This window comes from Mandrillus leucophaeus, unplaced genomic scaffold (assembly GCF_000951045.1).
Source record: "Mandrillus leucophaeus isolate KB7577 unplaced genomic scaffold, Mleu.le_1.0 Scaffold1830, whole genome shotgun sequence".
Lineage (NCBI taxonomy): Eukaryota > Metazoa > Chordata > Mammalia > Primates > Cercopithecidae > Mandrillus > Mandrillus leucophaeus.
The window spans coordinates 86,831-99,666 of record NW_012101844.1 but is presented as its reverse complement, the minus strand read 5'-3'; the positions used below and the strand labels follow the sequence as shown (position 1 = coordinate 99,666).

Here is a 12,836-nt window from a genome sequence, read left to right as displayed (position 1 = left end):
TTGATGCAGCAAGCTTCATTGTTGTCTTATTTTGAGACATTGCTGCAGTGACTCAACCTTCAATGACTACCACCCTGATCCATCAGCAGCCATCAACATCGAGGCAAGACCTGCCCGCAAAAAGATTACGACTCCCTGAAGGCTCAGATGATTGTTAGCATTTTTCAGCAATAAAGTATTTTTAAATTAACATACATACATTTTTTTTTTGTATACAGTGCTGTTGCACACTTAATAGACTATGGAAAACCAAAATTTATGTGACTCACTTTATTGTGATACTTGCTGTATTGCAGTGGTCTGCAGCTGAATCCAAAATATCTTATAGACATCCCAGTATTTGGGAGAATCCCAGATTGGTTTTCAGATTCCGGGTTCCAGCACTGGTTCTAGCTCTTCTTGATTGGTGCCAGCATCTCAGATGATCTCATCTGTAAAATAGGTCATGTTGGACTTGATGTTTCTCTGGGTCTCTTTCAGTAATATTCTGTGGCTCTAAATTTATGTATTCTATTTTAAATTCCGGGGTACAAGTACAGGATGTGCAGATTTGTTATATAGGTAAACATGTGCCATGATGATTTGTTGCATCTATCAACCTATCACCTAGGTATTAAGCCCAGTAGGCATTAGTTATTTTTGCTGATGCTCTCCCTCCCCGGCACTCCCGACTGGCCCGAGTGTTTGTTGTTTCCCTCCCTGTGTCCATGTCTTCTCGTTGTTCAGCTCCCACTTATAAGTGAGAACATGTAGTGTTTGGTCTTTTGTTCCTGTGTTAGTTTGCTGAGGATAGTGGCTTCCAGCTCCATCCATGTCCCTGCAAAGGGCATGACCTCATTCCTTTTTATGGCTGCATAGTATTCCATGGTGTATATGTACCACATTTTCTTATCCAGTCTATCATTGATGGGCATTTGGGTTGATTTCATGTCTTTGCTTTTGTGACTAGTGCTGCAGTGAACATATGCGTGCATATATCTTTATAATAGAATGATCTATATTCCTTTGGGATTACTGGGTCAAATGATATTTCTGGTTCTAGGGCTTCGAGGAATTGTGTGGCTCTAAATTTAAATCACCCCTTCAGCTTTCTCTTGCTGCTGTGCCTGAGATTTTTATATGGTAGCCCTGCTCCTTGGGCTAGGATTTTTTACACTTTATTTATTCACCTACATGGAATTTATAACCAGAAATTTTTGAATTAGACCTTCTTTGTGCCTTTTAAAAAATTATAATTATAGATATGTAATTATTATAAGAAATAATTACGTGACTTGCTTTACTGCAGAAGCAAAAAACCCAGAACCCAAAAACCAATCTAGTATTCTTCCAAATGCAGGCATGTCTATGAGATATTTTGAATTTGGTTGCAGATCACTGCAATAAAGTGAGTATCACAATAAAGCAAGTCACATAATTCTTATAATAATTACATATATATTATTTTTGGAGATGGAGTTTCTCTGGCTGGTCTGGAATCCTGGCCTCAAGTGAGCCTCCCACCTTGGTCTCCCAAAGTGCTGGGATTACAGGCGTGAGCCACCGTGCCCGGCCTCCAGTAGTCTTATAGTTAGACAAAAAATTTTCAGATTTTCTGCTGATAGATTGTCTCTGTATTAAAAACAACTATCTTTTAAAATTTTGTGCTTCTATAACAATACCTGAGACTAGGTAATTTATAAAGAACAGAGTTATTTCTTATAGTTCTGGAGGCTGGGAAGTTCAAGATTGAAGGGCCTGCACCAGGTGAAAGCCTTTTTGCCACATCATCCTGTGGTAGAAGGCAGAAGGTCAAGAGAGCACGCATGCAAGAGAGTGAAGGGGGCCAAACTCATCCTTTTGATCAGGAACCCATGCCTGCAATAACTAACCTACTTCCTCAATAACAGTGGAGCTCTCATGACCTAGTCACCGCTTAAAGGCCCCTGTCTCAACACTGTTGCATTGGGAATTAATATCCCAACACGTGAATTTTGGGGGGACAAGCCATAGTCACAGCCAACCTCTTGTTGCCCTGTCTAGTAAGTATAAAAATACTCCAAGTATTGGGGTGGCTCTGATATTTTAAAAAATGTTTAACTATGAAAGATCTTTTAATCCACGTCCTAGAAAACCTTTACTTTTCAGTCCATCCTCAGTATGCCTTGACTCTTCAAAGATTCAGTAAAGCTTATACTGTGCAGAGAACAGTAGAAGGAGAACTGCTTCCCTGAGAGATGTATAATACTTCTCCAGCCTGGTGTAGAACCAATTCCCATTTAGAGAAGTGTAGAGGAACCCACAGTTTCAGCTGTTCCAGGGAAGGCATTAAAGTACTGCATGGGAATTAAGTGCACACATCAATCAAGCTGATAAGTCTTATCCCCAGTTAATATATAATAAAATATTAACAAAGCTAAATCAAATGAGTTTTCAGTTTAGCTATATAAGTGGAAAGCAATTTTGAGGTCTGTTGCATAAAGAATTCTAGTTCCGTGGTAGAGTAGCAAATAAGTGGACTTGGGGGTGGGGTGACAGGAGAGGAGATAGATAAGTCACCCGTTAGTAACTCATTGCTGTCAGCTGTAGGTCTTTAAGGCCAACAGAGTGGCTTTGCCAGGTTTCCTAATAGTTGTATTTCAAGAGCAGCTTTAAGAAATAAATTTGTGTTAATATTAGTGAATAAATTTGAAGGATCTGTCCAGTGCTGTGAGCAATCTGTAGTAACTAACAGTAAGGCCCTGTAATAGTGTTGGTTTTTACTTAATAAAATATTTAATCATAAATGTCTGAATTCTGTGTCTCCCACAGGAAGGCATTTCCATGCCCACTGACAAAAATAATTTAGCAGTGTCATAGTTGAGCGCTTAATTACTCATAATTGTGAAGGGTAAGATATGATGAATTCTTCCTTGATGGACATACTAAATATTTTAACCAAGTAGATGACTTAAAGTAAATTAAGCTAGTGAGATCATTTATTACATTGGTTAAAAGCAGTTTAAGAAATATATCATGTCCCACATGCCATTAGATGATAATAATGTGCATGAGTACTTCTGCCATGTGACTAAAGGCTGTATTATTGTGATGGATGGCAGTTGTTTTAGGTTAGGTGTTGGAAAATGAGTATTAAATTTCTGGGGACTTTTTGACTTGTTTTGTTGTTTTGCTGTAGGTAGAATTTGCTTATCTAATGAGGATCCTTAGCTATAGGTAGAATTTGCTTATCAAAATAATGGGAAAACTATGTCCTTTTGTCTGATGTGAGAGTATTGTTTGTCCTGTATCAGGACAAAGGAAGGGACCTGACAGGGAAGGGTCTCCCATAAATCTTTTTCTTCAGGAAAGATGGCCTGATTTGCAAAATAATGTTGAAAGCAGTCAAAAGGTATAAGAGGTAAAAGTGCAAGCAGAAACTCTTTGTAAAACACTTTATTAAAAATTTCTGAATTAAAAAGAAACTTACATTTTGGAGTAGAGGAAACAGGAGTTCAGATATTTTAGGAGTTAACTTAATATGTCACTGCAGCAACAATTGTGTAGTATTGTAAAAGGCTCAGGAGCCTCCTGCTTATCATTGGGGAAGGTTGAAACAACTTGTCTCATTAAGTTAAGCTTCTTCCCTGGAGTGTCTTATTTAGCTTTAGTTCTCTTAATTCTCTTTCCCTGGTGATTTGGGTAAAGTGTCTGAAACCACTAAAGGTAAAAGGTTGAAGCAATCCCAAATTTAATAATCTATCACCTTTCTTTAGTGTATCTGAGTGTAATTCCCAGCACTTCTTTGTGAATTCATTAGAAGACAGCAAGTCATTAAAAGTTAATAAGTAACTATTTGTTTCTGTGGATGTGAATAAAGCCACTTTGTAAGTCTGACATTCTTTCCCAGTCATAAAAGCCTTGCTTTTAGTCAATTTCTTTTTTGTTGTTGTTCTCTCTAGGTTACTCCTGGATGGAGCACCTCTGATAGCAATCCACAAAGCCAGGTATTACAAGAGGAAAGATGGCTTAGCCCTGGGGCCTGGACCATTTGTGACTGCTTTAGAGTATGCTACAGATACCAAAGCCACAGTCGTGGGGAAACCAGAGAAGACGTTCTTTTTGGAAGCATTGCGAGGCACTGGCTGTGAACCTGAGGAGGCTGTCATGATAGGAGATGTAAGTAGAAGAACCCAGGAGGTGCTCCCGGCTCACCTGTCATGCTGGGAGAGCCAGCTTGGAAACACTGCTTTAGGAAATGGGACATTCTCTTACTGTACATAAGTATATAAGTGGCTACCTATAAAACAAGGTTTCCTGTCAGTGTTTAGTGGTATTTTTCTAAATAACTGAAATTTTTATTATTTCTGACATTTCTCCATAGCGTAATGGGAGATTTGTGTGTTACAATACATATATATGTAGTTAACGCCTATAATATATGTATATGTATGTTTATATATTATATACATAGTTCAAAAGCCATTTATATTGCAAGTTAGTTGAATGCTTTAAATGTCTTTTTGAGGAACACCACTACACAAATGAGAACCTATACCAAAGAATTCTACCACTATTGTTTTTTTTTCTTAGCATATGCTTTATGGAAGAACTTCTTTGTGTGCCACAAATAGCTAAAGATATGGATCACCTTAGCCCTTTGAGTGGCAGGGCTGAGCCTGGGATGATTGGAGGCCCTGGCTGGTCACCTGTGGCCATGAGCATCTTGTCAGTTTCCCCCAGTGTACTAGGCAAATGTTATTTCCTTTGTGTGTCTCGATGGGAAAAGAGCTGGAAAGCACACTGCCACACGATAAGTTAGTGGCCAGGATTATATTTCAATTTTTAAATAATAACATGTCAAGCTGGGAGGGATCATCACAAATGTCTGGTCCAAAACTCCTCAGTTTATAGACTGGGAAACTGAAGCCTGAAGAGGTGAATCTCCAAGCCTGAATTCCCATAGCTAATTAGTAGCACAGCTGGCAGTAGAACTTGAGCTCAGGACTCTCTCCCTAGCTGTTTTAACTTGTGATGGTGGAAATGTGTATCACAGTCCTCCTGATTTTATCTTCTGTTTCTATAATCATTCACCTAAAATTAAATAGGATAAACCCTGAGCTCAATAATATTTTGAGAAACCATCTTTTGAGTCACACCTGTTCCTCTTGGCAAGCCTTTAGCTGCCTTTCCTAGACAAATGCGTCTGAAGAAGTGGTTATCCGAGCTGGAGGCTTCAGAATTCTTTATCCCAGGAGATGCTGGCCCTGGGACAGGATGAGAGATGGAAAGGGATGCAATAGCTGTGTTCAGCTGCATGGAGGGTTGTTGGTTATCCAGGAAAGTGGTGGTTCCCCCTTCTCCTTGTCCACATTCACTTTTTCCCACCTCCCTGTCTCTTCTCTCCCATCTCCACTCTTCAACAGGGCAAGTTTAGCTGTAACAGAAAAGGTTTGAAGTTGGACCTTGAATAAGGATTTTGACATTCTGAAACTCATTTTCAGGGGCTGTTGTTGAACAATATTAATGGTTTTTAAGGAAAAAAAAAAACTTTCTTCAGGCATGGTCTGAATCAATCCTGCTTGTTGACATGAGGGGGCAAGATTAATTTTTTTGATTTTTCTTTCAGTCTTTGGAATTTTAATTACCTTGCATTCATCATCATTGAATTTAACCAAGTATATTTATCCTTGTCTTGAATAATGATTAGGAAGAGGAGCTTCTTTTTCAGAATGATCTGTTATTCCCAAGTGTGAAGTGAACATCAGACAGTCAGAGTCTGTTTGAGTATCTGGATTTAACTTGATTCTATCTGTTAGGACAATGGGATGGAAAGTAAGGATAGCATACTACGTGGTCCACAGAAAAGCTATCTTCTGAATCTAGCTCATTCACTGTCTGCAGCTGGATTATTTACTACCAAATGGATAGAATGCATTTTTCCATGATCTGTTTAATGGGGAGATAAATAGATGTAGGTGTGGCAAAACATAGAGAATTGTAATTGTAACTCTGCTGTCTGTGTTTGGTTACCAAGATTACTACTCTATTGTATACCTTCCACCTCTGAGATACTTCCCTTTCCAAACTTGGAATGCTTCCTCAGAGTATTACATGTGGATTCACCTTTTACGTCTTCTCTTTTCTGTTTCAATAAAAAACATGGCATTACAGTTGGACACCCTAGCCTAATAAACAGTTGGTAAGGTTTGTTGGCTAGCTTACTGAAGACACTGCACTAAATGCTTTCTTTATGCTTTTCTAGGATTGCAGGGATGATGTTGGTGGGGCTCAGGATGTTGGCATGCTGGGCATCTTAGTAAAGACTGGTATGTATCTTCTGTATAAAGCATTTTCTAAAACAGAATAGTAGAATACACAGTTGGCTTAAAGAACAATCTTTGCAGAAGTGGCAGAGCCCTGGGCATTTTTATTCTCTTTCTGCCACAAAGCAAAAGTAAAACGGCATAGGATTATAGGAAACAATTGGGAAGGGCCCGTGCTGTACAAAGCTAGGAAGACGAGGGCTCAGAGGTATTTTAACACTTTCCCAGAGATAACCATTCCTGATTGACAGCATTTATATTATTTCCTGGATGTACAGTTCACCACAGAGGGATGAAGCAAAGGACCATGAATGGTAGTGCTCTGTGAAAATACCTTTTATTTTTCTGCTGGCTATACGACTGTGATACCGATTTCTTTAGGAACTGGCCAGCTAAGTGATCTGATTCTTCGTGTTAATGTTTGAACTTTTACAAAAATATTTGAAAAACTCTTTTTTTCTCTTTACTTACTGTTTGTGGTGGGCAGAAGGTTAAGAAGTATTTCCGGCACTATTAGGTTTACTTTATATGGTATCTCAAACAAATTTAGGAAAAAGGAAAGACCTTAGTGGGGAGGATTCACTAATAGAGTATTATGACCACCATAGACTGGTTAAGTGCCTTGGGTCCTGGTCTCAGCTCTGCACTAACTAGCTGTGTGAGACACGGGTCAAGGTTCTTCCCCTTTTCAGGCCCTGTTAGAATGATGGGATTGGACTGGTCCCATCTCGCCCTCATAGTTTATGATCCTATGTAGAGTGGGACTGATAAAGTCCTTTCGAGGTAAGGAAAGAACAGGCATAAGATCTGTGAGTGGGGCCGAATATTATTGCATTGGGAACTTAATGTGCTGTTACCGTTAAAATGAAAAGCCCTTCTTCCCCTGCGTGCTGCCCCCAAATGGCACCTGCTGCATTTGGAATTAACAGCACATGACAGCCAGAAATCTTGTCTAAGAAATATCATCAGACTCTTATAAATCAAATAGCAGATAAGTGGTTCCATAGATGTCTCTGTGAGCTCATTTGCCTGGTTTCATATCATAGTAGTAAAACTATTTAATAGGCTGTTTACAGAAGGGAATATTTAAACATGAAGTCAAAGAAGAGTGACCACTGGGAAATTTTTTAGAAAAATTGACTATGATGTTTGTTCAAGAAAATGTGGTTGCTTAAAATCTGTTTTGAATTTCAAATAGAAACAAGAAATGTAGATGGAGCTACAATTGAATAAGAATGTGGTAAAGGTCTATACAAAGAGTGAAAACACTGTCTGCTTGTGCCTGAGGCCTGAATTGAACCATTGGAGCCTTGCAGATATTAACACCAGTCACTCCAGAATTAACACAGTGGGTTTTTTCGAATGTCTCAGTCAAAATGATCACCTTCCCAGGAACATAACAGCCCTGTGATGTAAGCAGAAAAGAGGAAGAATGAAATAAAATATGGAAAAGTAGCCACACTCACCAGCCTCCATGTATCTTTCTTTTCAGATTTCTGCCTTTTGCTGTTTTATTTTCTCATTATTGAAGAAATCCTGAGATAACTATTTTTGCTCTTGTGTATTATTCCCATGAGTGTTTTTTTGTTTGTTTTTGTTTTTTTTTTTTTTTTAGCTCATGTAATTAAGGATTTACAGTGAGCTTCAAAATGGTACCTCTGCCAGTGTCTTGATGGGCCCAGCTCTCCCGGCTGGTCTCCACTGACTCTGTCATCTTTTCTGACTGTCATTTGGTTGTGACCAGCCTTTCACAGGCATCAGTTTAGTCTCTGAGAAGCCATCAGCATAACACAAGTCCAAAATGTGTAATTAGTAAATCAACTAAGTACAGCTCTTGAAAACAGGCATATTTGTACCATTGATTTTTGGTCAGAAAAATCATGAATAACCCTACTGTTCTAAAAACGTGGAACAGCCAGCTCCATTGATAAATTTTAACTCAGTGCAGTGGACAAGTGCTAGGCTTCCCAATGTTGAAAATAACCGTATTTTAATTAATATTCAATAACAAGTGCTTTTTGTGGATCATCTTGAGCAATTTTGTTTCTCAAGGGGTAGCACAAGGTAGATGCTCAATATAATTTGATCAGTTATTTGTTAAATATTTCTGACTAGTCCTAACCAGAATTTGTTTAGCATGTGAAACAGTCATCTAGAAAAAAAAAAAAAGGATCCTTCTTTGACTTCATATATCATCAACATAGCATCCTGTTTTCTCCCCCCGTTCATCATTTATCCATCCATGAAAGCACAGGTTGCAGCAGTGAGTGAGTCAGCCATGAGCAATGCAGGGAGCTTCATTCACTCGTGAATGTTATTGAGCCCCTGCTGTGTGCCAGGCACAGTGCTAGGTGCTAGAAATAGAACATACACCTAAACCACTTTTGTCAATTTGTACTTTGTAGAAACCCCACTTGCAGAGCTACACTAAGCAAAAGCCTTTAACTCCATGGCTAAGAAGCTTATTTCTTTGTCCCTTAGACCACTGGATCCAGAAAGTAGGTAATATAGTAATATTTAGTCATTACTTACTTGTAAGATCAAATAGAAACCTTGTGAAGGAGTTTATACTTAATCATATTTAAGCTTGGGAAGAAAACTGGCAGTAGAGCTTGCTGCGGGGACCATACTACGGACAGGTGCCTTCAGGGTGCTAACGAGAGTGAGGTATATATTAATTAGTTACCTTTGTACATTTGATGCTGGCTGCCTTCCTGTAAGAAGTTACAATCAGTAAGATAAGACAGGAAGCATCTTCTCCACCATGATGCAAAGATGTGGAAAAGAGAGTTTTTCAGGCTTTGTGTTTGTCTGGCAAAGCCTCTTAAAGAAGTAGTTGTAGAAAACAGCATGTCTGTTGTTGAAAGAGCTGAGTTTAGGCATAGAAAACTGGGAAGAGCAGAAGAATCAATAACAGAGACCACAAAGGGATGAGAGAGCAAGGAGAAAGGTGAAGGGCAGAGGCAGCCCTGGTGGCTACAGGGCAGGAGCTGCATTCTGCATTTCCTCCCTCCCTCCCCTCTCTTCTTCCCTCCATTCAGTCTTTAAAAAGATATTTACAGGGTGGTTACTATGTGCTAGTCGCTATGTTAGGTACTTGGAATACACTGGGACATATAACAGATATAGTCCCTGCTTTCAAATAACTTAGTCTTCTTAAATGTAAGACATGTTAAACAAATAAATGCATGATTACAAATTGTTGTAAATGTTCTGGAGGCAAAGAACAAGGTGAATGACAAGGGAGGGGTTTTAATTTGGATGGGAAGGTGGGGTCTGACCTGAAGCATAAAGGAGGTAGTCAGGTGAGAAGAATGGAATGACAACGGAATGGCAGGTATGAAGGCCCTCAGAAAAGCCAAGTCCAGTCTGGAACTGCGGCCTGGTGAGCCAGTAGCACATGTTTAGGTGAGAGGGTCGCTGGGACTGTATGACAAAGGGCTTGGTAAGCAGCAGTAGAGATTCTGGATTCTTTCTGAAAGGCACTGGGACCCATTAAAGGGTCTTTAAATAGGGACCATGCACCTTCTGACTTGCAAAAGCTCTTTGTGACCACTGTGGAATGGTTCCTCTGCTGTGTTGAGGTGTTAAATTGTGTGTCAGGTGCTAGAACAGCAGGCCATCTTGAATTCCAGGGTTGGGAGAGTCAGGCAGTGAGCCTGCTGCTTGATGCCAAGTGGCCTGTCCTGCCTGGCCCCAGGCCTGCGAGCATCCATCAGTCTTTCCCTGCCCAACCCAGGGCCTTCTCATCTGCCAGGCTCCCGGGCTGCCTGGATCCCTGCGTGTCAGCAGCACATCCTGTTCCCGGTCGCCATTGGGAGCGGATGAGTCCTCTGCCCTCTGGGATCTGGGCTTCCACTTTGAAGAATTAATTTAATCACCAACCTATCTTTAGGGCTGAGGGTAGGGGAAAGAAAATGATTTCATCAGCTGTGAATATGTGAAGAGAATCTTAGCTGTCAGGCGACCCAGTACCTGTGGCCTATCCATTGTGAATGATCAGAGGGCCTGGGGAAAGGCTGAATGTGACATTTCTTTGAATTGCCTCGTTTACATCCTGAAGCCTCAATAAAAGGTGATTTGGGAGATGTGCGGCCCCTGATTCTCTCAAAACTGTAAGGGTGGTTCTGTGATGACCCAGGTGCTCATGGGGTATGATTAATTTAGCATTCTGGTGGCAGCCTGTGTTTACTGGCTTTGCTTTCATTTCAGGGAAATACCGAGCATCAGATGAAGAAAAAATTAATCCACCTCCTTACTTAACTTGTGAGAGTTTCCCTCATGCTGTGGACCACATTCTGCAGCACCTGTTGTGAAGCAATGTGTGCGTCTGAAGCAACTTGAAACGCAGCTTCTTACTGTCTGAAATGATTCCCTGACCAACTCAGTGCCAGCATGGGTAGACACACACCAGTCAGTGCTGATCGCTTTTTAACCCTCTTTTGTTGTGCATTAATTAGAAAGAAAGGTATTGAATTGCGGCCAGCCAGTAAGCCTTGCGAATCTCTTTTATTTTGTAACTGAAGATGAGACCCAAAGAAAGGGAAAGCTGAGATTTTGGGCCATTCCTTTTAAAAATTCATCAGGTTAGGCAGGGCTGGGAGGGAGAAGCTACCACAGGGAAGAGTGTTCTCTGCTGTCTCCTCACTGGAAAACAGGGAGGGGGGATTTCAGACTGTGAAGAAAGTTGAATGGTGGTTTTTAAATTATAAAGTAATGTATTAAAAGGTGTATTAGGCTGTAGTTCTAATATTGAGTTCAACTGTGAAATCCATCAGATGTGCCAAGTGGAGAAAACAGAAAGTAACAAAGAGAATTGTCCTTTAGCCCAAGTGATACAGTGAATTTGCTTTAATAGATGTTGAAAACTAAATTTTCTACTGTATTCCTAGCATGGGTGACTTCTTTTTCTCTTCATTAGCCAGAGATGACTAATTTAAATTTAGAACCAGATTTTAATTTAAAATAATACTTCCATTAATAACCTATTCATTGCAGATACCTATTATACTGTGTAACAGTTGTTTTGGAAATTTTATGTAAAATTAAAACTATCAGTATTTTACAGATGTTTTAATTAGACATTGTTATTAACAGGAACAGTGCAGAAACTAGAATCAAGCCTTGTAATGTCTTATAGACCATGCATTTTTGAAGTTAGTGTCCACTAGGGTCCTATTAACTGTACATTTGCAAGATTTCATTATTTTTGCCTCTGACACTATGGGAAAAATTTTTTAGAAGCTATTGGGACAGATTCAAGCTTTTATGTACTTGGTTACTACAGCTGTAAAATGAAATCTCGTCTTGTAGCATGGATTATTCTTCTCATGTTAAACTCACCAAAATGAAGGGGACTAAATAGGTAATGATTTTCCTAGTGCATTTGCATACTGTGACAATCCCGGGCCTTGCAATAGTTTTACAGGGCTCTTGGGCATTGAATTATTAGGATGTAATTGTACATCATTGTAGTGTTCACCTTATTGAAGCTCACTCTGATGTTAATGAGCTTGGGGTTTTGATGCTTGTTTAGAGATCAGCAGTCTTGGATGGGAGGGAACAAAGCTAAATAAATAGTTTGGTGAGCACTGTGTTTTTGTTTTTGCAAATACCTCGTCTTAGTATTTATATATCCCAGAGTGCAAAAGACAGATGTGATATGACTACCACCCCAAATCAGAAGGATGAGCAGAGTGGCTAAGAGCATACTCTGGATCCTGGTAACACAAAATTAGCTCTCTGGCCTTGGGGAAGTCACCTCACCTCTCTCATGCCTTCTTTCCTTATCTATAAAATGGGGATAATGATAATGCCCACCACATACGGTTGGTGTGAGCATTATGTGCATGAACTATATATTAAGTACTTAGAATATCATTGGGCAAATGGTAAATGCTGTGCGTTTGTGATGATGATGAAGCAGGACTCTCGACATTTAACAATCTGAAAAATGTTGGTAGAATTTATCTTTGCATTTATCTCAGTGGAGAAAGTCTTCCTGAGGATTTAAAAAAAGAAATTCTGTACTACATTTAGACTTCCTCAGAGTAAAGCTGCACACAGAGAGAGCTCAGCCTGCGAGTAGAGAGCTCTGCGTGGTACCTGGTGGGTGGGCTGCCTTCAATTTTGCCCTGTTGCTTGGGCACCTGGGTCAGTGATGCCTTGGCCCAAGTATTATCAAGTGTTTGCTAGTTGCTATGCGCTGAGTGCCCTGATTATGGTGGGAAATAAGCATATTAAGAAAAAGATGGCCGGGCGCGGTGGCTCAAGCCTGTAATCCCAGCACTTTGGGAGGCCGAGACGGGTGGATCACGAGGTCAGGAGATCGAGACCATCCTGGCTAACACGGTGAAACCCCGTCTCCACTAAAAAATACAAAAAAACTAGCCGGGCGAAGTGGCGGGCGCCTGTAGTCCCAGCTACTCGGGAGGCTGAGGCGGGAGAATGGCGTGAACCTGGGAGGCGGAGCTTGCAGTGAGCTGAGATCCGGCCACTGCACTCCAGCCTGGGCGACAGAGCAAGACTCCGTCTCAAAAAAAAAAAAAAAAA

General features: G+C 40.2%; 1 protein-coding gene across 3 annotated transcripts in view; it reads left to right on the top strand.

Annotated features, from left to right (window-relative positions):
* The window catches only part of HDHD2 (haloacid dehalogenase-like hydrolase domain containing 2), a 52,593-nt gene extending 40,718 nt beyond the window's left edge, over nucleotides 1–11,875 (top strand). For 2 of the 3 annotated variants that reach the window (XM_011977749.1, XM_011977751.1), the window contains exons 5-7: nucleotides 3,921–4,137; nucleotides 6,224–6,287; nucleotides 10,497–11,875. In XM_011977749.1, coding sequence (XP_011833139.1) covers nucleotides 3,921–4,137; nucleotides 6,224–6,287; nucleotides 10,497–10,600 — 385 coding nt within the window. In that variant the 3' untranslated portion in view covers nucleotides 10,601–11,875. Of the gene's footprint in view, nucleotides 1–3,920; nucleotides 4,138–6,223; nucleotides 6,292–10,496 lie in introns of all 3 variants that reach the window. The other variant, XM_011977752.1, reaches the window with a different exon arrangement.
* The last annotated feature ends 961 nt before the right edge of the window (nucleotides 11,876–12,836 follow it).